The sequence below is a fragment of the Mandrillus leucophaeus genome, unplaced genomic scaffold, assembly GCF_000951045.1.
Source record: "Mandrillus leucophaeus isolate KB7577 unplaced genomic scaffold, Mleu.le_1.0 Scaffold269, whole genome shotgun sequence".
NCBI classification, from domain to species: Eukaryota; Metazoa; Chordata; class Mammalia; order Primates; family Cercopithecidae; genus Mandrillus; species Mandrillus leucophaeus.
The window spans coordinates 1,678,315-1,702,806 of record NW_012102798.1 but is presented as its reverse complement, the minus strand read 5'-3'; the positions used below and the strand labels follow the sequence as shown (position 1 = coordinate 1,702,806).

At 40.9% G+C, this 24,492-nt stretch overlaps 1 protein-coding gene across 1 annotated transcript in view; it reads right to left on the bottom strand.

The window, feature by feature from the left end:
* The window catches only part of AMOT (angiomotin), a 63,391-nt gene that overhangs the window by 3,164 nt on the left and 35,735 nt on the right, over positions 1 to 24,492 (bottom strand). Inside the window, exons 8-11 of the mRNA XM_011984532.1 lie at positions 23,474 to 23,619; positions 10,294 to 10,443; positions 9,035 to 9,225; positions 981 to 1,103 (exon numbers count right to left, since the gene is read on the bottom strand). Of these exons, the coding sequence (XP_011839922.1) occupies positions 981 to 1,103; positions 9,035 to 9,225; positions 10,294 to 10,443; positions 23,474 to 23,619 (610 nt within the window). The remainder of the gene's footprint in view (positions 1 to 980; positions 1,104 to 9,034; positions 9,226 to 10,293; positions 10,444 to 23,473; positions 23,620 to 24,492) is intronic.

The following is a 24,492-nucleotide window of genomic DNA, read 5'->3' as shown; positions in this document are numbered from 1 at the left end:
AAAGATGACTTTTGATTCATAAAGGCAATAGAGTGAGAAAAAAACAACAACATGTTTTTCTGCACACCCAAATGGATACAGCAGAGCATCAGGAGCCGTTGCTTAAACCTTAGTAAGTCACAATAAAGTACCAGTGAAAAAAAAGGGCTGAATATGAGAGAATGAACTGATGTACTGGGTGCTGTAGTGAAGAATCTCAGTCAATGGAAACAATTTACTCAGTAAGATGAGATCTTCTATGAATGAGTGACAACCTTCAGGTAATAAGTCAATGATCATATGTTTATAAAAGGAATCAGGTATCCTACCTCCCACTTTGAGTAGATGTTCTTTTGTTGTTGTTGTTGAGATGGAGTCTCGCTCTGTTGCTCAGGCTAGAGTGCAATGGCACAATCTTGACTCATCGCAACCTCTGCCTTCCAGGCTCAAGCGATTCTCCTGCCTCAGCCTCCTGAGTAGCTGGGACTACAGGTGCCCACCACCGCACCTGGCTAATTTTCTTATTTTTAGTAGAGATGGGGTTTCACCATATTGGCCAGGCTGGTCTTGAACTCCTGACCTCAGGTGATCTGCCCGCCTTGGCCTTCCAAAGTGTTGGGATTACAGGCGTGAGCCATTGTGCCCGGCCAAGCAGATATTGTTTTACTCTTTTATTAAGCAATCTGCTGTACCACAGGGTTGCAGTGCAGTGCTAGAAAGAATACCCCACAGTGCACATGCCAACAATTTAAGCTCAGGCAGAGGGCAGAGGAAAAGCAATTAGGAAGGCCAAAGGGACAGAAACCCTACCTGGAATTCCATGTTTAGTGGAGAGTATCAAGGTAAAAGTCATTGCATCTCACACCTTTAAGTGATAGGCTGGCAGGGGTGATGGTGGAGGGGGGAGACTGCATGATCAGATTTCCTAGTTGTGAATAAAGATCCTATCTGGTCTCTATATCAACGTCTCAGATTCCTCAGGGTCCAGAACAACATTTTACCTGCCCTCCATGTCAAGGCAACGCTTATTGGCCATCAAGATTTCTTCCTCTTCTTTCTGGATGCGAGCTTCTAGAGCTGTGTCATAGCTGGTGTTAGGAGAGTGACTGATGACTGTTGTGTCCCTGGGGAGGAAAATGGAAGTGATGAGATGGGAGCATAGCAAAATCAATGAATGTTATCTTTCTTCTAAGTCAAGAAAGGCTTTTCTGGAAAGTCCTACGCTGAAATCAAGCTCATTTGGAACAGATGGTTTCTGGGGAACTAACCCGTAAGAACCTCCAAAATAGGACAGTTCAGCGTTCAGGATAGAAGACAACGTTGTTAGTATAGAAGTGGCTGCAAAAGTCAGTGAGGGATGAGATAGGCACAGGCTTGCCTTCAGAACTGAACAGGTATCATCCCATGTTCAGTTCTGGCAGAGAGCCCCTTCAAGTTTTTAGATCATGGCCAAGCAATAGGAATATGTATATATTGGGCCAGGCATGGTGGCTCATGCCTGTAACCCCAATACTTTGGAAGGCTGAGGCGGCTGGATCACCTGAGGTCAGGAGTTTGAGACCAGCCGGGCCAACATGGAGAAACCCTGTCTCTACTAAAAATACAAAAATTAGCTGGGCATGGTGGTGCACGCCTGGAATCCCCGCTATCTGGGAAGTTGAGGCAGGAGAATCACTTGAACCCAGGAGGCGGAGGTTGTCGTGAGCTGAGATCGAGCCACTACACTCCAGCCTAGGCAACAGAGGGAGACTCTGTCTCAAAAAAAAAAAAAAAAAAAAAAGGAATAAGTATATATTATTTCCATTTTATTCTTATGCAAGTCATAAAGGGAGAAAGGTCAGACTTTCAAGAAAGTCAGAGGGTATACTAAGTAACTTATTGCTACAGATGAACATTGGTAAATACACCTGAGTACTAGAAGCAAACAATAGACACATCAGCTAAGATCAGGTGGGGCATGTGAGCTAATAAATAGAGCCTTTGAGCCAGTCCCACTCGATTCCTAGCTAATCTACATCTGAAACATTCTAGCACCAATTCAATGGGTCTATCCCAACAAAGTGACTGTTCTCTTGCCAGAGTTCTAACTGCATAAAGGACCATGATGTTCCATCTGAAAGTGTCTCAGGTCATTAACTCAAAGACCAATTAATAAGGAAAAAAGGCGTGCATGTGTGTGTGTGTGTGTGTGGTGGGGGGCTGGGGGAGCGGTATTAGGATTAGGGAGAATACTGATGCAATTATATTGGTCTTAAAGGAAATCAGACAATAGACCGAGAAAACAATGAACTGGCACTGCTTCATTATACTTCCTAAGAGAATGGGGATCTGCAGGAGAACTCCAGGCATGTTTTCTGTTGGCAGCTAACTATGTTCTCTTAGCTTCAAGATTATGTCCAGTGCCGATGAGGATGAAGTGGCAAGAGAAAGAGGCAGAAAGTTGCTATTAAGATTGGGGATTTGGGTGAGCCTCTATAAAACTACTGTTCCCCAAAATATACATGTACCTTATATGCAAGGTTGAAACCATGTATGGAATGATGAAATAATTGGAGAGCAAGAAGGGGAAAGAATACAATGGCTTTCATCATTTGCTAAACTCAAAGTATTTTACCATCTCAGCATTCTATACTTTCTCTAGTGCAATTCACTGGCTTGTAGTCCTACTGGGTACCCAAGAGGAAGCAGCATTTGCATAGTGCTTGACAGCACAGGCTCTGAATACAGACAACTCAGCAGGTCCCAGCTTCTCCAAGTATTTTCTGCCCCTAACAAGCTTCATGACCTCTGAAAGTCAAGTTACCTGCTCTAAGCAAGCCGCTTCATATGCCAAGTGGGAACAATATTTATAACTTCATCTCATAGAGGATAAAATTATGCAGTAAGACAGTGTCGGTCATGGTAAAAACACTCAACAAAGCTGTTATTAAGAGAGAACCACATAACTCAGGAGGCTGAGGCAAAAGGATTGCTTAAGCCCAAGAGTTCAAGGCTGCAGTCAGTTACGACTGTGCCACTGCATTCCAGCTTGGGTGACACAGCAAGACCACTGTCTCTAAAAGGAAGAGAGAAGGAGGGAAAGAGAGAGGTGGAGGAGAGCGAGGGTGAGAGCGAGAGCGAGAGCGAGAGACAGAGAGAGAGAGAGAGAATGAATCACATAGATGGATAGATGGAAGGAGACTAACATACAGAGATTACAAGAGATTCTGACTTGAAAGAATTCCAGCTCTTGGTAAAATCCTGGAAGCAATTCCTGTACTGCAGAATTCCAATGTGAAGGTTGGGGCTTTAGAGCCAGGACTGTTGAAAAGTGCATGGTGTCTACGGACACTGGGGAATTGAGCATACGGTTTGTCACTGGGGGAACTAGTGCTGGCCTGCTGCCACTTTCATCGCATAAAAGACCATTTTGGGGACTCAGAGCCCTGCCAGCTAATTGATATGGACACTGTGAACTCCTCAGGAATGGAGCCTGAAAATGTGGGGCACTTACTGAATTCCGACAGGGCTGCCAGGGCAGCCCTCAGCATCAATCTTCCTTCTAGAAGACTAGGGCTACTAGGCTAATGGCTTAGGCAAAAGCAAGCAAGCACAATATTTGAATGAGCAACTTGACCTGCTACCTTCCAACACTCCAAGACGTTCTCTAAGAACATCAGGAGAGAGACGCTGGGCTACAATCTGAAAATAAAACCTGCAAACCCCAAGCTGCATATTCCTGATTTTGACATCCTCCACCTCAAATTCTTAAGTAAATAGTTTGTCATCTTCTTTCTACTTCTTTTCTCCAACAAAGTTATCCCATCACATTGCTCAAATTGCTTTCTAGCATGTCACCAGTAACCTCCTAATTAAAACACCTACTGGCCTTTCAAACTTCAAGCCTATCTTTTCCTATCAGCATCATCCTTTTGTTTATTTAATGTGTGAACTCTACACCAGTGGAGCACTGTGTTTGAAGTTCCTGGGAGGCTGGAGACGGGAGAGGCATGGATAAGACTAGCCTGTAACTGTAGGAAACTTACAAGGGAAGACAAAAAAGTAAATAATTAACTAGTACAGAAGTGAGTTTGGACTTTATTCCAAAAGGCAGTGAAAATTATTAGAGCTTTCCAAGGGAATAAAATGATCTAAGCCATGCCTTAGGAAGACGGCCTTATCTCTCTTAGAAATGTGACAGAGAGATAAGAGAAGTGAAACCCTGGAATCAGGCAGACCAGTCAGCAAGGTGATTGTAATAATCCCAGCAACAGATCATGAAACTATGCACCAGCGAAGTGGCAAGAGAAATGGAAACAGGCTGTAAGAAGTAGAGCTGATACAATTTGGAGACAATATCAATGTGGGAGTTAGGGAGATGGAAGAATGAATGACAACTTTGTTATTTCGAACTCAAATGCCTAGAAAAAATGAAATACTGTTTGCTGTGAAAGGAAACTGAGGAATGGCTCTTTTGGAAAGCACTGCAATGGGTTTTGATTTTAGGTATACTGGAGTGAAAGTGACTTAAGAATTGCCATATGCCAATATCTAACAAGTTGGTCAAAATTCTAACTTTAATTTTAGAGATATCAGAGTTACTATTACAGTTATTATCATTGCTATTATTACCGAGAAGCTAGAGCAGAAGATATAACTAAGACAGAAGGTAGAATGAGAAGAAAGCAGAGGAAGGAAATTGAGAAATGCCTACAAAGAGGGAATAGGTAGACATGCATTATGTGTGTGAACAGCTTCTACCTTCTGCTTCCCCCTTCTTTACTTCCTTCTTTCCAGAATTTACTTTTGCTCAAAATAAACACGAAACATTACACATTCTGAGAAAGGCAGTAACCTAATTCAGTAAATGCAAGCTGATAAAAATTACATGGTTGATTGGGTGCATTATCTTGTCATCCTTTTGCTGCTCTTCAGGAAAAAATTCATTGTTTATGAGCTGAAACTAAAAATCTGCATTGCCAAATTGGTTCTTCTGCAAATGAACAGGGACTCCTACTCAGTAGGAATTTCCCCTCATCTATATTAAACATCTAGAGAGGACTCCCTAGGGACAAAATAATATGGAGCCTTAATTCAGGCCATATTATTGTGATTATTTATAATATTTCCAGGTAACTAAATAATTAGCTTCAATTAGTATCTTACTGAACAGCTAATAATCCCAATTATTACCATCTTTGAGCTATACCATTTCTAAGAAGCAGCAGAGTTATAGCAGCTAAGGTGACAAAAATATAGATTTAAATCCTAGTTCTTCTGTCATTTAGTAGCTGTGTGTGATCTTGGGCAAATTATCTAACTAAAATGAAAGAAATAAATGTCCTGTTATCACTTTCAACAAAACAAATATTTTAAGTAACAAATACTCATTTTAGATATGCCAAAATATCTTAATTTACTATCTATCTATCTATCTATCTATCTATCTATCTATCTATCTATCTATCTATATCTATCTCTCGGCCCTCTTAACCTTTCATCAAGTAAAATTCACCTAAACATACAACTGACCAATCTCACAGAGTTGCTGTATCTGATGTTTAAGATGGATCTCAGGATAAAGGACAATGCCAGCACTTTCCATATGCATCAAAATGCCTCCTCCTGGACTCTTTAAGGCTAAAAACCAATATCTAAGTGTTGGAAGGGATATAAATAGACCACCTAATATGACTTATCACCTGAGAAAAGACACTTGCCTATTCTTATATTTTATTATTCACAATGGTCAAAAACTGGAAACAATCCAAATATGCATATATCCAAATATGCATACATAAACTGTGATACATCCATACCATGGAACACTATTCAGCATCAACTTGGATGGGTCTCAAAATCATTGTGTTGAGTGCAATATGTCAAACAAGAAGAGTAAATGCAATATGATTCCTTTTATATGACATTCTAGAAAAGAAAAGTATAATTTTGTGACAAAATAACAGATTAGTCATTGCCTGGGGTCAGGCATGGGAGGAAGCGATCAAATTCAAGGGCACAAGAACACTTTACAACAGGTCCTCTATGTTAATTGTAGTGGTGGTTACACTGTTGTATACAATTACCAACATTCATCAAACCGTACACTTACAACAGGTGATTTTTTAATATGTAACCAATATCACAATTGAAAAAAAAAAATTGTTTTCTCCAACTATCGTTGATACCACCAAAGCAAGATGTCCTAATTGTGAAATCTGTCATTTACCAATGAGCCATTAGGTTTGGAATATATTAAGCTTGAGATCCTGGTAGAATACACAGAAACCAAGCAGATCATTAAAATGTGGCACCAGATTTAGGGATATAATTTATACATTTAGAAACTGTTTCCTTCCTGCTTTCACATCTTCCTTTCTCCTTCCTTCCATTTTTCTTCTTTCTTTTCTTCTTTCCTTCCTTCCTTACTCAAATACACTTGAGCACTTTCCAACTGTAGCCAATATCCTAGACACTTAAAAATTATTTTGAGGCTGGGCGCGGTGGCTCACACCTGTAATCCCAGCACTTTGGGAGGCCGAGACAGGTGGATCACAAGGTCAGGAGATCGAGACCATCCTGGCTAACACAGTGAAACCCTGTCTCTACTAAAAATACAAAAAATTAGCCGGGCGTGGTGGCACATGCCTATAGTCCCAGCTACTTGGGAGGCTGAAGCAGGAGAATGGCGTGAACCCGGGAGACGGAGGTTGCAGTAAACTGAGATAGCGCCACTGCACTCCAGCCTGGGCAACAGAGCGAGACTCCTTCTCAAAAAAAAAAGAAAAAAAATTTTTTTTGAAAGAAAAGAAAATATTAAACTTTTACCATGGAAAGGGGCAAAGGGCAGAACCTTGGTCAATAGATACATTTAAGACTGAGAGAAAGAAGAGGAAAACAGGTAGACAAAAGGAATAAAAAGAAATGTTGGAAAGAAAGGCAGAAGAGCCCACAGGTTTTGAAATAAAGTTTTCTGAATGTTACCACCCAAATATAAAATCTCATTTGAAAGGAAAGAGGAAAAGAAAACCAACCTCCATGGTAGAACATAAGAGGCACTATCGTTGGAAGAGTAATATAATCCTAGAAATAGGAAGGTCTGAAGGAATCACCTAATCCAATTCGCTTATTTTACAGAAATTTCAATACAGTCTGTCTGCCAGTGTCTCCTGTGGAATAGATTAGTAGCATGCCAGAAAGACACACAGTCCTGATCTGGAATGTTCGCCTGTGGGACTATCAGAAAGTGTTCTTTCTAGGTGGGAACAGGCTGTGCTTTATCCTATTGAGTGATAGGCATGCACATTTTGCCAAAAACAGTGATTAGATGAAAAGTTTCTACCTGATGATTAAAGGGAATTCAGTTTAAATTAAATCTATCTTGTGGGAGCCAATAGATTCTGAAAATCCATCTGAAAGGGGTTTCCCCGAATACACGAAGCTTTCAAAGGAGGAAGGAAGGAAGGTAGTTTCTTTATACAAAGCCCCAGTGACAACCCCCTAAGCTCTCCTGCATTTTGACCTGGAGTCTATTCTGAAGCAGGAACCATGAACCCTAGCTTTCTAGTGTTTTCTCACACTGCACACTCTCGTGACCTGAACATTTCTAAGCTTCTCCCTAAAGGTGACAAAATTACCCTGTATCTTTCCACCTCTCAATAATAACAACGTTTTTTTAACGTCAGCGTTTCTTATATAACCTCTGAACAAGTGCTAGACACAGGTGTTTCCTTGGGAGCTAGCAGGTAAAATTACATTTAATTCTGCTTCTAACCTGCCTACAAACTTCGAGACCATCTTCTGGCATAGCTGGGCCTTCTGTGCACTCTATTGCCACACTGCCTTGTATTGAGTATGCCTTGCTTAGGAAACAAGGCCAGCAAGTTTAAGCCCATGACGACTTCAAAATCAAGCCACACGCAGCTTCCATCCATCTGAGGCATAGATGGTATCTAATGAAGACACGCAGATCACATTAGAGAGACATGTCTTCCTAAAGAATCGAAGGGGGCTTACAAAGCACCGGTTCAGCTCTTAGCACTGAACCTCCCCACCTCTGATTTGGCATGAGGCGGACTCAAAAATAAATGTATCCACCACCCCCTCCACACACATATACCAACCCAAAGTCTGGCAAGCACTTCCAGACTCTGCTGGCTTACCATGATTAGAAGAATGTTAAAAACAACACTGTGGTTTTTAATAACTTTCTGGGTAGAGACCTATCTGGGTGCAGTATGCTGTAGCCTGCCTTTCACACCCAATTCCAGACCAAGGCTCTGTTATCGCCACAACTCAAGTCATCACCTGACTTGAATTCAGTTTTTGTTGTTTCTCTCTCTCTCTCTTTCTTCCTTTCTTTTTACCCCAACTGATGATTATGAGCAGTAGCAAGATAGACACATGGAGTAACAGCAACTATTTCCTCCAAAGGCCAATAATGAACTTTTATAATTTGAAAAGGGGAACAAATAAGAAGCAAAAAAACAAAAATCCTTCGGCCACTTTCTCTCCCTTACCAGATGAAATGTGACTGCTCACACGTGATGAGGTCGTGCACATAGAGAATGCGGCCTTCAAATATTGACCTTCCCAAAGGGCAGGGATGGGTTCAAGTTCAGCACAGCCTTTGACATACCTTGGACAAGCCAGAGCTATCAAATGACAGCAGCAACTCCTCAGTGACATTTAGTTTCTGAGTGGTAGTTTCTCTGGAGGGGCTTTCACTCCAGTCCTGGGGCTAAACAACCTGCATATGTGGCTGAAAGAATCTTGTGGCGCTGGGGAAGGAGGGGTGCAAATTTACAGCTGATCCCATCTGCAATTATTCTGGCTTCTGGGGAAAGCTGAACTATGATTCTAATAAGTTTATAAGACAACTTTTATGTTCAAATCGCTGACTCTCTGTCTCTACAGCCGTTCAGTCCCTGCATAATCAGATGAAAGAAAACACACTTAGGCAGAAACGGGGGGGGGGGGGAACCCAGAATATTAAAGAAAATAAAACACTGGAAAAATCTATGAATCAGTGACCTTTCTGTTCTTCCCACTCATGCCCTACCAGCTAACTACTTACCTCTGAGCAGCCACGGTTGCAGCAGCATCCAGAGCGAAATGTCTCATCACATTCTCCTCCAAATATTTCTGCTCCCACTTTGTCATATCAGCTTCCAGAGCCAGAATCCTCTCCTCTTTCTCCCGAAGGAGCTCCATCAGCGCAGCGGCATTGTATTCTGAAACACTGGTGGGCTGACAGTTGCCTTGACGCTGTTGGGCCAGATGCAGAGAATCCTCAAGTGAGTGAGAGAAGAACCATGGTGTCTGAGCCCCTATTCTTGGAAAGGATTACTGCCCAGCCTACTTCTGTTTCGACTCTGATTCAGAAAGAAGCAGGGGGAATTCAGATCTCCTCCTAAGGCCACAGGACTTCCTATCATGGGCTTGAATGTGAGATTCCCTTGGCCAGGAAAGGGGCCTGTCATATCAAATTGTCATGCTACTCAGAAAGTGAATTAATGGGCTAAAAACTGCCATCCCTGCCTGCCAGCATAACACACAACAGAAACGAGAATTTTAAAACCTGGCCAGGCACGGCGGCTCGCACCTGTAATCCCACCACTTTGGGAGTCTGAGGCAGGCGGATCACCTGAGTTCGGGAGTTTAAGACCAGCCTGGTCAACATAGTGAATCCCCGTCTCTACTAAAAATACAAAAAAAAATTAGCCGGGTGTGGTGGTGCATGCCTGTAATCCCAGCTACTCGGGAGGCTGATTCAGGAGAATCGCTTGAACCTGGAAGGTGGAGGTTGCAGTGAGCTGGGATCATGCCACCGCACTCCAGCCTGGACAATAGAGTGAGACTCAGTCTCAAGAAAAAAAAAAATCTAGGATTTAGTTCCTATCTTGCCCGTAACTTGTAGTTATCATTAGCGATTTATGCCAACTTTTCCTAGTCTTGATTTTCATTCATCTAAAACTGAAGAGTGGTACGGCCAGATGATTTCTGAAGACCATTTCTAGTTCTACAATATCAAGGCGTGTATTTGTGTAGCAGCTCTAATTCTTACAGCATCTACTGTTCCTGGAGTTCATGTGAAAATAAAAGGTGCAAGATCATAGGCTTAAAGGATATTTCTGGGATAGGAAGCTAAGGAAACAGACTTTGTATTCACAATTGGGAGGCACTCTGGAGTAAGATTAGGTGGGAGAAAAATGTAAAGATGAGCAAGTGTGTGCTTTCAGTGTTCACGTCAAATGCCAACTGAAAAATAAGCAACCAGGAATAATGTCATTTTCTTGACTTTTTTTCCCCTTTCTTCCTTTAAGTTCTCCATACCTGCTGGATTCTTAGGGATTCCAGTTCCCTCTCCAGTCGTGTCCGGAGACGGTGCTCTAGCTGCTCACGTTTTTCACATGCTGCCTGGAGCTGTACAAGGGCCTGCTGCATCTTCTCCACCTTGTCAACGTACACTTGCTTCTTTTTCAGCTGGAAATCCACGTTGGGTAATTTGCAAGGTGAAAGGAAAAACAGCAAGCAACAGGGTCAATTATGTATCCCCCAAATCCAGCCTTGTGTTTACATCTCTTCTTGTTTTAGAGTCCAGCTGTAAAAAGGAATGGATGGCGAGAAGGTCCTTCACGGTGAGTAGCAGGCTGCCTTGTATTGCTCATACAGAGAATGTGAAGGAATCGAGAGTCCCTTTTAAACCTCTTCCTTCTTCCCCATCTCTATACCTTTCCAAAGTCTACTCCCATCAGTACCATCTATGTTAGAAGGCCAAGTTTTTCAGATTCCCGATTACGCACATCCTTATCTCTGGTCTTTTCCACTCTCATATGGAATATTCTTGGGGAAGGCATATCTTATTCTGGTTACTGCATTAGGCAAATGCTTTAAAAGGGGGGATCTCCAGGAAGAAAGGTTTGCTTTGGTATGGAAAGGAAGCCCACCCCCTTTTATGTAGCTGTCTCGTCTCCAAGTGGGAGAAAAAGAGTGATTAACTGCTGAAGGTACAAGGTCAGAATTGTCTTTTTGAAGTCTTTGGTCCTGGTAATCACCCCATATAATCCATCATGGCTCTCCTGGGAAGTTTCTGCTTCTCAAAAGTAAAGGTGTCATGTGATGGTTCAAAAGCCTTTACCCTCCACCTTGCCTAGCACTGCCTTGCTAGTTCTTTAGGTTATTTGTGATTGCTACTTCATGAGCCTGAATTGGAGACCCTGGGTTATAGTCTCATAACTTTTATTCTGGAACCATAAAAGATCCCGAAAGCCTCAAACTAATGACTCAAAAGTGAAACTAAATGAGTCAAACATTATTATTTCTCTTTGCAAGCCTATAAGCCATATCCAAAAGCAAATGAAGAAGCAAGCAGGGAATAAGAGTGTGAGTTCTTTGTAACCTTGTAGCTTAGAAGCAAAAGTTTGGCTCTATGCAGATAAAATAATGAGAAAGATCTCAGATACATATCTTCTTTAAAGATATATATAATCTATATCTTCTTTAAAGATATAGATATAGATACATCTATATCTTCTTTAAAGATATAGATATATATCTATATCTTTTTAAAAGATATCTTTAAAGAAGACACACACACACACACACACACACACACACACACATACACCTATGGTGTATCTATCTATCTGTCTATATCTTTAAAGAAGATATGGGGAAACTACAGGCTTCCCAACCTGTTAACAAATAAGCAGATGAAGCTTCTTGTAACACTTGTGGGGCCCCCTCCATGCTAATACATCAACTCATAGCTGTTTCCAAAGCAGAAACTCTTCCAAGTGGGGCACGTCTGTCATTATTCTTCTGATGGAAGTTGATGTTAGGGACACTTTCACTCTTCAGATAAAAATATGAAAATATTATTGATAACCTAGTCAAAAAGAACTTCAGGCATCTGATTCTGACTTTTCAACAAATTCCCAAGCTCTTGAGTTACCTAGGTAGATAACTGCAACATAAGAAGTTATCCACCCTACCAGCATTGCCTAACAGCCACTTAGCTGGGGCCCAGCTGGCAGAACCAACCCGACTCCCTCATTGCAGAAACCTTCATGGTAATGAGTCCAAATCACTACTTGGTAGAATCTCCAGTCAGACAGCACTAGCATGTACTGGTGGAAAAACCTTCTTGTCTTATAATGGCCCCCTCCTCAAATGAGAATTGCTGAACTTTCTCTAAGTCGAAGGAATCCTATCTTGTGTTTTCCTACCAGACCTGTAGTATGCCTTGCCTAGGTGACTGGAAAACAAAAAACTTTTTCTACTTTTGTTGTACTTCCTTGACATTTCCTTTCATTCCAAGTCTAGTTCAATCTAGCCTTATAAACCAGTTGAGGTGAGTTCGAAGCCTAGATGTTTTTATCCATTAGAACATTTCCTAGGAAATAAAACAAACAAAACACCATCACTCTCTTGATCTCAATAAGTTTAAACCTTTCTTCCCCGGGGTTTGTGGCTGTTTATAACAACATTGACTAGGGCAACCAAAACTTTTGCCTCTGTCTTCCTATTTGCTAAGCTTGGAATAATTGGAGAGAAGGAAACATCCTCTATCCTTCACCTTTTGGGTCTTATAATCCTTATAAGCAATTTAAAGCTGAATGCATTTATTTGTGAATCGCTCTGAAAGCCCTAAGGGAGCAGGGCAATGTTAATACAGAGAAAGTTAACTATAATTACTAAGGCTTACAGCAGTTATACTTAAAGGCAATTAAACTTAGATAGCATGCAGTTCTTGCCTTGGTGGTAAACTACTGCAATGCAAGCTCAGAAAACTGAAAAATAAGCAATCCAGGGCCATGTGGATTTCTTGAGAAAGGAAACCAAAGTATCCTAGCAAAAGCACCCCCGCAATATAAGTCGCTGAGCCAACTCTCTGGTAGGGAAATGCAATAAAGGCCCGGGGAGTTGTCTGAGTTGGCTAAAGATAGGCATGCAGGTCAGATAAACACCACAAAGCAAGCCAAAAAATATCCCATTTTGATTTGCCACTGGGATGATTTTCCACAAGGTAGCAGGACCATTATGGCTGGCATAGTTCTCCCACCTCATTTAAAATGAGAAAAAGTGCAACTCACCCATTAACATCATAATCACCTAGTAAATGCCTACTCTCTAGATAAGTTAGGGTAGAAAAAGACAACTCTTGCATGTGACCAGTGCAAGATCCTAGAGATGCAATCAACAAAGCCAACCATCTTCTAAGTTACACTCTCTACATTTTCTAGATCTTATCTACATGTAAAAAGGAACAAAGACCTACATGCTTTATTGACTCCACTATTATCTTGGACGTTATGTGCTTCACTTTTACCTTAGTCATGACAAATCACCATGTATCTTTATATGAATCAAATGAGATGATGCATTAGGTGCTTAGTAGAGTATATGGTACAGAAAGTACTACAGGTTGTTTGTTCTTTTTTAGAGAAAAATTAATACCAAGTCATACACATTCCAGTCCTCTGAACTTTGAACACTCACTCCAGATATCCTTGACATGGCTATCATTCTCTTAGTAACTCTAATGATCACCTCATTGTCTAATTAGACAACACAAATATAGCGATTTCCCCACAGGAAGACATATAACATTAGGCCTCAAACACTTTATGCTGTAGATATCTTTGGATAGCAAGTTGTTCATTGGAAATACAATTAGAAGCAACCACTGAGTAGCTGCAAAGATACCATATTTCTTTCCAAATGACATGATTTGCAAGGTACCTCTACTTTAGGAGAAAGAAATATTTTACCTAAGATCAAAAGTACTATTTAAATAAAGACCCTTAGGCAAAACTAATTCTCTTTCTCTCTTTTTCACTCTCTCTCTCTTCCCTCTTTCTCGCTGTGTTTGTATGTGTGTGTGTGTGTGTGTGTGTGTGTGTGTGTGTATGTGACACACACACAGATATACATATCAGAAATTTCTATCTGACAGCACAATGAAAGGTAAAGGAACAAGCTGACAATCAGGAGACTTGGGTTCTAGTCCTATCTGTGCTATTAATAGCAACTTGCTTCTCTATTCTCAGCTACAGAGATCTCATTTGCTTAAAAAAAATGAAGGGGGTTTCAGGAGTCAGCAAACCAAAATGGTCAGCAGCCGCCCAAATCCAGCCGTGTCCATTGATTTTGTCCATAGCTGCCTTATAGCTACAATGGCAGTCGAGCAGCTGGAGTTGCAACTGAAACTGCATGGCCCACAGACCCCAAAGTATTTACAATATGGTCCTTTAGAGAAAAGTTGGCAAACCCCTGGAGAGGTCTTCAGATGGTGATGCAGAGTCCTAGTGTTTGGTGGAGGTGCTTTAGGGGCCACTATAGTGGGTGGGTTACATCAGACGGTTCCTCTTTTATGTGCTTTACGTATTAGGGTTCTATTTAAAATTTCACTTGAAAAAACAATTGCCAGAGCTTTGTATGTGTTATATTCATGTTCACTTTTGTTGTCTTGTATCTGTCTTCCCTAGAGAATGGGCCTCCCACCTTATTTTGCTCCATCATCTTTTCATACTTGATGCTTCAGTACAGTTACATAGCTTAAGGTTACTGAATAGCCCATAATATTTCACCCCTCACTGCCTCTGGAGGTGATATTCTCTCTTAGGAATGCCCTGCCCCACCAGGATTTAAGAAGTTAAAAAAAAAAAAAAAAAAAAAAAAAAAAAAAAGCAGGGCTAGATACGTGATCTCAGAAGATCTATAAGAGTCTTTAACTCCCAAATAGGTTATGAATCAGAATCCCCTTCTCACCTTCAACACTGACCAATATCCAAGAGGGCTCAGCCAAATGGGGTCCTAGAATTCTGTACTGACACATTCTTAGAGGTAAAAACAAAAGTTTTGCTTTAGTTTGTGTGTATGTACATGCAAGAAACATACCACATAATGTGTGGTTTTGTCATAAGACCCTAGATGATTTATTTTTCTGTTTTCAGTGTTCAAAGAACTGAAGGTTCACTTAAAAAGTTTCCAAAGCCAAGATAGTGGTTCGAGTGTTTGTGCATAATATGAGTTGTGAGGACCACAGATTAGTGACTCTAGTTTCTAATCTAGAGACCAGTACCCATGAGTCCTAAAGATTCTAAGTAAATCTATCATTTAAGCCAAATCCCTCCTGAACATTCAGTGAATGGAGGGAATCCTTTATGTATTAAAGTTTTCTTACAAAATGCCAACTTTCAAGAAGTTGTCAAATCCTTTCCTTGCTTTCTCTAATTCTGTGTTTTCTTAATGTAGACCCCTACACCACTTTTACTCCCTGGCTTGATCTTTAGATCCACTTTCTCTCTAACCCTAACCTGACTCCCACCTCCTACTGTACTCCAAGGTCCAATCTATGGTAGTTTCCTTTTTTGGCTTTATATGAACGGTTTTCAACTGGGGACAATCGCTCCCCCACCCCCTACCATGCCCAACTCTCCAGGGGACATTTTAGCAATGTGTGGAGACATCTTTGGTTGTCACAACTGGAGGTGGGGTGCTACTGGCATTTAGTGACTAGAAGCCAGGAATGCTGCTAAACAGCCCACAATACACAGGACAGCATCCTACCACTACCACTAAAGAGTTGTCCAGCTCCAAATGTCAGTAATGCTGAGGTTCAGAAACCTTGCTCAACACTGCAGCACTACTGGAGATCTCCTTTGTGCCACACTAATATTTTAATGTTATCATGTTATCCTCAGTCACAGACCTCTAGGTGACTGTAAGATTTCTAACTCTGAAACTTAGCATGCCCCACAGTTTTCATCTTTCCTCAAAATGTCATCCTTTTGATACTTCAGTCATCATCATCACTTACCTAATTTTTCCAGTCTCAGAATCTTGGAATTATCATTCTTCCCTCTTTCCTTTGTCTACCATATCCAATCTACCACTATGTCTTAATTCTAACATCTCTCATATTATTTCATTTCTTTATATGTTCATAGCCAACACAGTTTAAGCTATAATAACACCTAACAGATCTTACTTTCATTTGCTCTCCTGATCTATACACACATGCATACGCATACACACAGACACACACACATACACCCATGAGTCCATCCTATATAGAGCTGCTGTAACAGACTTCCTGAAATAGTCATTTAAGAAAAAAAGCAACCGGCTGGATGCAGTGGCTCACGCCTGTAATCCCAGCACTTTGGGAGGTTGAGGCAGGTGGATCACTTGAGGTCAGGCATTCGGGAAAAGCCTGCCCAACATGGTGAAACACTGTCCCTACTAAAAATACAAAAATTAGCTGGGTGTGGTGATGAATACCTATAATCCCAGCTACTTGGGTGCTGGAGGCAAGAGAATTGCTTGAACCCAGGAGGCGGAGGTTACAGTGAGCCGAGATTGCACCACTGCACTCCAGCCTGGGCGACAGAGACTCTGTCAAAAAAAGAAAGAAAGAATGACAAGAAAGAGAGAGAGAGAAGAAAAGAAAGAGAAGAAAGAAAAAGAAAGAAAGAGCAACCTACTAACCTACTGCACACCCCTTCAATTAGTGTTTATTAGGTACCTATTATATCCAAGGCACTTTTAAACCTACCTCCTCTCTTCTTTAGACCAGAGCTGCTCTCTTTCATCCATACCTCAAACTACTTGATGCTTTTATGTTTACCACTCAGTCTACTATCACACTCTCCTCTGTTCAGCCTAGATATGGCTCTTTAAAATGCCCTTATCAATCTAGGGTCCTACTGCCTTAAAATTCTACCACGTCTACTATGCAAATACTCAAATTTCATATTGGTCTGATCACTTCTTATCCCTCCTTACTAAATCACTAAACTCTCCAAGAGTTCTTCCTTGAATAATCTTACCTGATCCTGATTGCTGCTTTTCTCAATAGCTTCTCATCATGTGTACTGTATTAGCAGTCATTTTTTAAAGATTTCATTCATGTGTGGATTTATTCATTCATTCAACAGATATTTACTGAATGCTTATTATGCATCAGGCCCTATTCTGCAAATGAGAGGAGAAGGGATGTAGCGGGAAACAAGACAAAATTTCTGCCTCAATTGGAAGGTAATATCCATAGGCAACTTAAGGGTAGAGCCCTTCTATTTTCCTTGGTATCTCTCTTAAGTTCTAGTTCTAGTTTGTTGGTCACTATATTCTTGGTGAACAGTTTATATTAAATAACTATTACATTCAAGAACAAAAATGAGCATAGTATAGCTTATCTGCAACACTGTAAATATACAAACAACAAACACACACCTCATAAATGTATTCGCTTTGGCCCAGTCAAGATAAGAGTTTCATATCATTCCTATTCAGAGGTAAGTTTTTAAAGGAAAATCATAAAAGTGGGAGGAAGAACAGTGGGAAGGCAATCTATTGAAGCATAAGGCAAATACTCTTGAGCTCAATCAATCATATGATTTTCCATTACACTTCTGTAATATTTTGAACCAGTTCCCAAATATTTGGCAGATCTCTTAACCCTCTTCTGACTCAGGAAAATCTGATCCCTGCAAATGAATACCACGTGATGGCATCTCTTCCCTCCTTCCAACAACTGTGGGTGTCTTTCAAACTTAGTTTTTAAAGGATGGCTATACACAAAATTGCTTCTAGAGCCCCATTTGTTTTAGCCATTTGCATGGAAGTGACTTAATCATTTAGCTTCCCATTTATTCACTAGTGGACAAAGAACAGGGGTAAAATGCTTTAGATTTAAGAGATCTGGGATTTTTCCTAAATGTATCATTGACTGTATCACCTAATCTGTCTGTACTTTAATGTCTTAATCTGTCAAATGAGGATAACACTTGCAAGGTTCTTTGGGAATATACTGATATATCTGTAAATATTTTTAATGTTTAAAAAATACAAACAAGAAAATACAGATCAGTAGGCAGAAAGGACAGACTATTAATACTAGCTGGATGACCACCAACATACACAAACACTCCATTGGCTAAAGGACATTAAGGCTAAAAATATAAAACTAAGTCCAGTGCCTTCATTGTCTAATTTTCCTCTTCCCTTGTATTGTCCACAACTCCAAACACTATTATACAAATGTCACAACTGAAGTGTATTTTTACTGCTATTCTCCTTCATACCACGGGTTATATGTTGCTCCATGAGCCTGATTTTAGTTTGAGCTGATTTAGTCTTACCCAGGAGCCACTGGATCCAAGTAAGGGTTCATGCTGAAGCAATTTGGTAACACTACCCTGGTATTAGCAAGCTGCCTCCATCCATTGCCAGTAGGCTGTGGTCCACTGGTAGATATTAAAAGAATTGAAGAGTAAAAAAACCACCTCTAAAAACTTTCTACCTCAGGAATAGGGCTCATGTTGTAAAGGCGACTAAAGAGAAACCCACAAAGCTTCCAATTTAGGAATTTCAAAAGCCAAAATCATAGGAAAGACTGAAAGAATTGAGCTCAGAGAGATCACTCCATCTCTATTTGGGGATAGACATAATTTCTTTCTTGTAACACATTGGGTGGAAAAACACCTACTTAAAAGTAAACGTGGCCAGGCACGGTGGCTCACTCCTGTAATCCCAGCACTTTGGGAGGCTGAGGTGGGTGGATCACTTGAAGTCAGGAGTTCGAGACCAGCCGGGCCAACATGGTGAAACTCCGTCTCTACTAAATAAAAAAAATTAGCTAGACGTGGTGGCACAGGCCTATAGTCCCAGCTACTTGGGAAGCTGAGGCAGGAGAATCGCTTGAACCCAGGAGGCACAGGTTGCAGTGAACCAAGATCATGCCACTGCTATCCAGCCTGGGCAACAAAGCGAGACTCCATCTCAAAAATAAATAAATAAATAAATAAATAAATAAATAAATAGATGGAGGAAGGAAGGAAGGAAGGAAGGAAGGAAGGAAGGAAGGAAGGAAAGAAGGAAATACACTGAGATAAATATGGAGAATGCCATCCTTAGATGAAATGATCTTCAAATAAATCAATAATGCACCAGCAGAACACCTTGGAATATTCCTGGGGGGATATGTATTTTATCTGTATCCTATCAATACTCTAAATGCACACATAATTCACATCCTTGGATCTTCCATCCAAATCTATAATCCATCAAAACACTGGATAAGATTTACCTTCACCAATGAAATCCTATTGTTGTTGGAAAATTATTTTGGAGTATTAGACATATAAATATCTATGCCTATGACATCTTCCTCTAATATCAGGGAAGGAGGAAATTGGTTATGATGCTTTGTGGATAGGTGTGGTAGCAGAAAATTATGTATCTTTAAAACCAAAAAGACAAATCAAATAAGTAGTAAGAGATCTAGAAAGAAGGGAAAATATTAACCCTTAAGAACAATGGTGGAAATGGAGTAAAACAGTATGAATTTAGCTTTAGAGAACTGAGTAGAATTGCAATGGGACTCTAGAAAATGCACTGGCTACTCTAATACGAGCTATCAATGTGACATCTAAATCATCACTAGCCACTGCAGTTCAGAAAAGGTTAACATTTGGGCCCCTTCTTGTTGAATCTCCATGGCTTTCATTCTAGCCTAAAGCCAAAGAACAAGGCTCACTGGCTCTCTCTGCCAGCCCTCTCACATTCCACACTCTCCCTTCCTGTGCACTCAGTTCAGTAAGCAGCCCACCCGCAGCATCTTCCCTCTTTGATCTTGCCAAGGCCTTTTTCCCACCATCCCTGAAACAATTACCCAAGCCGCTTCCACTCCAGATCATCATAAGACAGCAGCCAGCCAGAAGCCTGGGCTGCCTTGAGCCTTGTGAGAGGATATGCCAGGCATCCATCGAAAATCTCCAGTGAGGTCAAACTGGTAGGGGGTGGGGAGGCTGTCTTTGAATGGGAGAATACCGTGGTTGCTGTAGGACACAGAGCTCTTTTGACTTGGAGTTTAATGAGCCTCCACTTCAATAGGACCTACGTGTCCCGAAAGATAAGGGCAAGAACGGAAAGGCACCATTTACCTCGTTCAGCTGCTGCTGCAATAGGGGCACAGGGTACACCCTGGTTCAAGACCTGGATCAGAGTGACTCACCAAGAAAACAGGTCTGATTTATAATTACAGTGCTATCCCCTCCCCAGCAAGATACCTCCTTCCTGGATGCCAGCAGAGCCAGGTCCATGAAAGAATGCACTGAACTCGGGAGCAAATGGAAGCTGTGATTGCAGGAGAAAGTTCTTTGTAAGCCTGAGGCAACATTTCTATGTAGAGTTTAGAGCACAGTGATTGCAGAGAACTTCAGGCAAGAGAGTTAATGAGATTAGCAAGAAGGAATGAATTTCAGGAAAAGAATCTAAATGAGGTCTTTGTAAAGAGAAAGACATAAATAAATGCAAGGGTCCTCTGACCATTAAAATAGTCATAACTTTTCCCTGACCACCTTAATGCAATGAGAAGTAGTTACCTGAGTGACCTTGTACTTAGAAAGCTGAGAAAAATAGTATCCTAACAAAAGGTCTAATTTGAGAAAGTTTCCCTAATTTTGATTTGCTAAGTAGGCCAGAGAGGTTTTCCTTGGAAGAACTTCTAAGGCTCGAGAAAAAAGGAAAGTTCATGATGCCATTTGTAAGCTATCACTAAATTATCTGTTTATATGGGACACAGGCAGGTTATCTAACATATCCATCTGCCTTCAAACACAGCCTTACTTGAGCCATTTCCAACAGACAGAAGGATAACTCTTCTATTCATGAATAACTTTCTTGGTTTAGAAATGTTCAATGATTTTGTGAAGCAATCACAATGAAGGCTCCTTCTTAGATCTGTTCCAGAACTACCTGCTTACCCCAAATACCTCCCTGATGATGTTCCAAACTTTGAAATTTCAGCCCTGAAAGAGCAAAACCTAATGAAGACTGAGTCACAGCAGAAAAGCAAAACTTTAATTAGCAATTTCCTATATCTGAGGATAAGCAAAAGGGATGTTTTCCTTTGAACAACATAGAGGAGACACGACAAACAGCACCCAGGAGCAAATCCAGCTCTGAGAGACTGGTAAAACAAAAAGGGAAATAAGAACCAGTTGATTTTCTCTGAGATGTGGTCTTCCAAGGCTTTATATGTGCTAGAAGTGAGCTGGCTTGAAAGTCGGGAAGACATCACATGGCCTCTGAGATTCCGCTGGGTAGAGGGTGGTAAGCCTGCTCTCCCAGTCCAAGGTTTCACCTCCTTTAGCAAGAGCAACTCAGAATTTCCTAACAATTAGACTCCATGTGAAAGCACAAATTGGATGAGGACTAAAAACTTAACAATAATTGATGACCTCATTTGAAATAAATGCCATCATTCAATCCCAGCTCAATACTTAGAACTTCTTTATGTTGTAAAGCTACGTACATATTTTGGGGAGGGCCCCTGGAAAACTACTAAAAATCTCTAGGACTAATGCCCAGAAAAGCCTCAGAAGTCTGAAGCCAGAAATATATTTCAGGCAACCTTTTCAGCAAGGGCTGCCCAGTGGGAACTAGAAATGAACATTTTCTCCCAAAACATATATTATTTTCATTATTTTCAAACAACCAGTTACCACTGTGCCCTCAGATGTTGCAAAGAAAAATGGTTGCAGACACTCTGTCCCCATTTATCTCCAACTGGCTGAGCACCCTTCCCGGAGGGGCAGCAGGACTCTCTGTACACCCCAATCTCAAAGCAGTCTGGACAAGTTTCTCATAGTCTTTTGAAAAGAGAAAGGCCCAACGAGTGAAGCAATTTTTTAAAAACTTAAAAGATGCAGAGGTTACTAAATCTGAACAAGCACCCACATTTTCTTTTTGGGAGGTGAACCAAAGGATGATTCAGACAGGGAGAAAGACAGCAGGGTTTAGGGAATGAAGAGTCATGAGATACCAGTTTTATTTCTGGCTCTACCCAACATTGGCCATGTGACCACCAGCAAGCTACTTCTTCTCAGCAGGTCTCTTAGCTTGCCCTTCTCTAAAAGAATTCAGTCTTACCCCATCCTGTAATTTTCTCTGGAATGTCCTCACAAAAATGTGAGGGAAGGGAATATATGGGGTGTAGCAAAAGGATGCGATAAGCTAGACATCAGGTAAATACAAGTCTTCTCATTTTCTGTTAAGCAACTTAGCATAGTTCTGACATAGACAACTGATGAAGCAAGACATTAACCTGGTTTTATACCACCTGAAGTTGGTATTTTACCAAGTCAGGCTAAGGGATATCATGAATTAGATGGCACTACCCACTGGTAAAGTGTGTATTTATAGCCCAACTCCAACAAGCATTTTAATATCCAAAAAAGAAAGCAGAGGAAATTGATAAGTTGGGAAATCTCCAGGAACTAGACCTATTCTTATTGAGGGAAAGGAAGCAAGCAATGAATGAAGGCAGTATCGATACCTCATATACAATAGTCAGAATGCTTTTTTAATGCTATTAAATTTCTTTTGTTTCAAATCTATTTCTCAACTTTGTATGATGAAGGCTACTTTTTCCCTTAAAACAATTTAAATTTCAGAGCAGAATTCTGTGAGATATGAAATTTTCTTTACCAAGTTACACTTTAGCATCAATTTTTGCTGGAACACACCCATCCCCTGAAGGGCAAAACATCTAAGAGTTAGTAGTCCAGTGCAATAACAACTGACATCCAAGATAAATTAATGACAAGCCAGCAGCAAATTTCCCTCTATTTCACATGAGTACAGTTTGGTGTTGCAATCAAATAGCATCTATGTCAAGTCTAATCAGATACATATTAATCATATGCTTAAGAGTTTTGGGGCCCTTGCATTTGTCAAGGGAAAGCTTCATCTCTGCACACAAATAAATGACAAGCATTCCTCCACGTAACTATTTTCTAGAGCTAGCCACTGAGAACCACAGCACAGCTCTTGGACAGTGCATTTTTTCTGACATAAACTGTAAACTGTCCCTGGGTCCCATCCTGTCTCAGACCTCCCAAGATTGCTTCTATTCAAAAACCAATCTGCCAAGTAAGTCCAAGTAAGTAAAGATATGGCCAGCAAGAATCATTTCTGACCTGAGAGGGGACTGACTTCCCACTAAGCCCGGGTAGACAAGGGCTGTTCAGATTTCAAAATCCTTAGAGTACTTTAAGCTACCTCCAATTATTTTCTAGTTTTATAAAGGTTTAAAATACCTGTACGTGCAGAAATTAAAATATACATCTATACATATACATATCTATACATTTATATCTACATATACATTTATATATCTGTCATAGTCTTAAGATAGGGCTAAGTACATAGTAAAAGCTTGGAATATGGGGGCAGTGAGCTTATCATACAAATGAACAAATGGAAATTGTTTCTTGACCCTGGTGATTTCCTATTTTGGAGCAAAAGAAAAGAATTTACCAAGAAGAGAAAAGAAAGCAAAGCAAAGTCCACTCACATCAGCACAGTGGAAACTAGGAGCAGCAGATGGCACCTCCCTACTGGGGATTATGCAGCTGCCAATTCACCACAATGTGGAGCCCAGTGTCCCTGATTTCCCAGCCCTCCTACCCCCAGGCTCATATGCTACCTGAGGAAACCATACCTCTTCTTCCAGCTTTACCACCTTGGCCTGGGCGTTACTCAGGGCCTGATCTCGGATTTCGATGTGTCGTCTTTGGTCCTCATTGGTAGAACGGGCAGTGGCCAGCTCCGCTTCCAGCTTCTCCTTCTCACGCTGGCTTTCTTTATCTGTCAGGACATTAAACGTCAACACTGCCAGCCTGGAGCTGGCTCAAAGCCTTACCTGAGCAAAACTGACACATCATACCCTTTACTAGATAGCCTACTGTCCTAGTGCACAGCTGAAGAACCAGTATACCCAAGATCTGGACTCTATCACTGGCTCTACCACTAACTTGCTGTAGAAATTCAGAAAAGTCACTTAACACCTTAATGGTTGTTGAGCAGAAGCAATGAGAAAATAGGTGCAATGTGTCCCAAAAAGTATTAGGCATTACACAAAGAACACACACACACACACACACACACACACACACACACACCCCTCAGAAGAAAAGGTAGACTCGCCCCCTCAATTTTATTTCTTCCAAATTGTCTTACACTGGCAAAAGAGCAATTGAGCTCAAAACATTTTCCCCATTGTTTCCTCATGACAGTACATTAAATAGAACTAAAAATGATATTTCATAAACTGGGTAACAGTTCAAGCCCACCCTTCATGCACTAACATTACTTTGTAACTGAGATAAAGTCTACTTGACAACATATCCTCTCCACGGAAAACGTAACCCAACATCACCCCCTAACCCAACTCACTTTATCTCAGCATCTGCTTCTCTTGGGAATCCAATGTCTTTTTCTTTTAATTTTTTTTATTATACTTTAAGTTCTAGGGTACATGTGCACAACATGCAGGTTTGTTACATATGTATACATGGGCCATGTTTGTGTGTTGCACTCATTAACTCGTCATTTACATTAGGTATATCACCTAATGCTATCCCTCCCTCCTCCCCCCACCCCACGACAGGCCCCAGTGTGTGATGTTCCCCTTCCTGTGTCCAAGTGTTCTCATTGTTCAATTCCCACCTATGAGTGAGA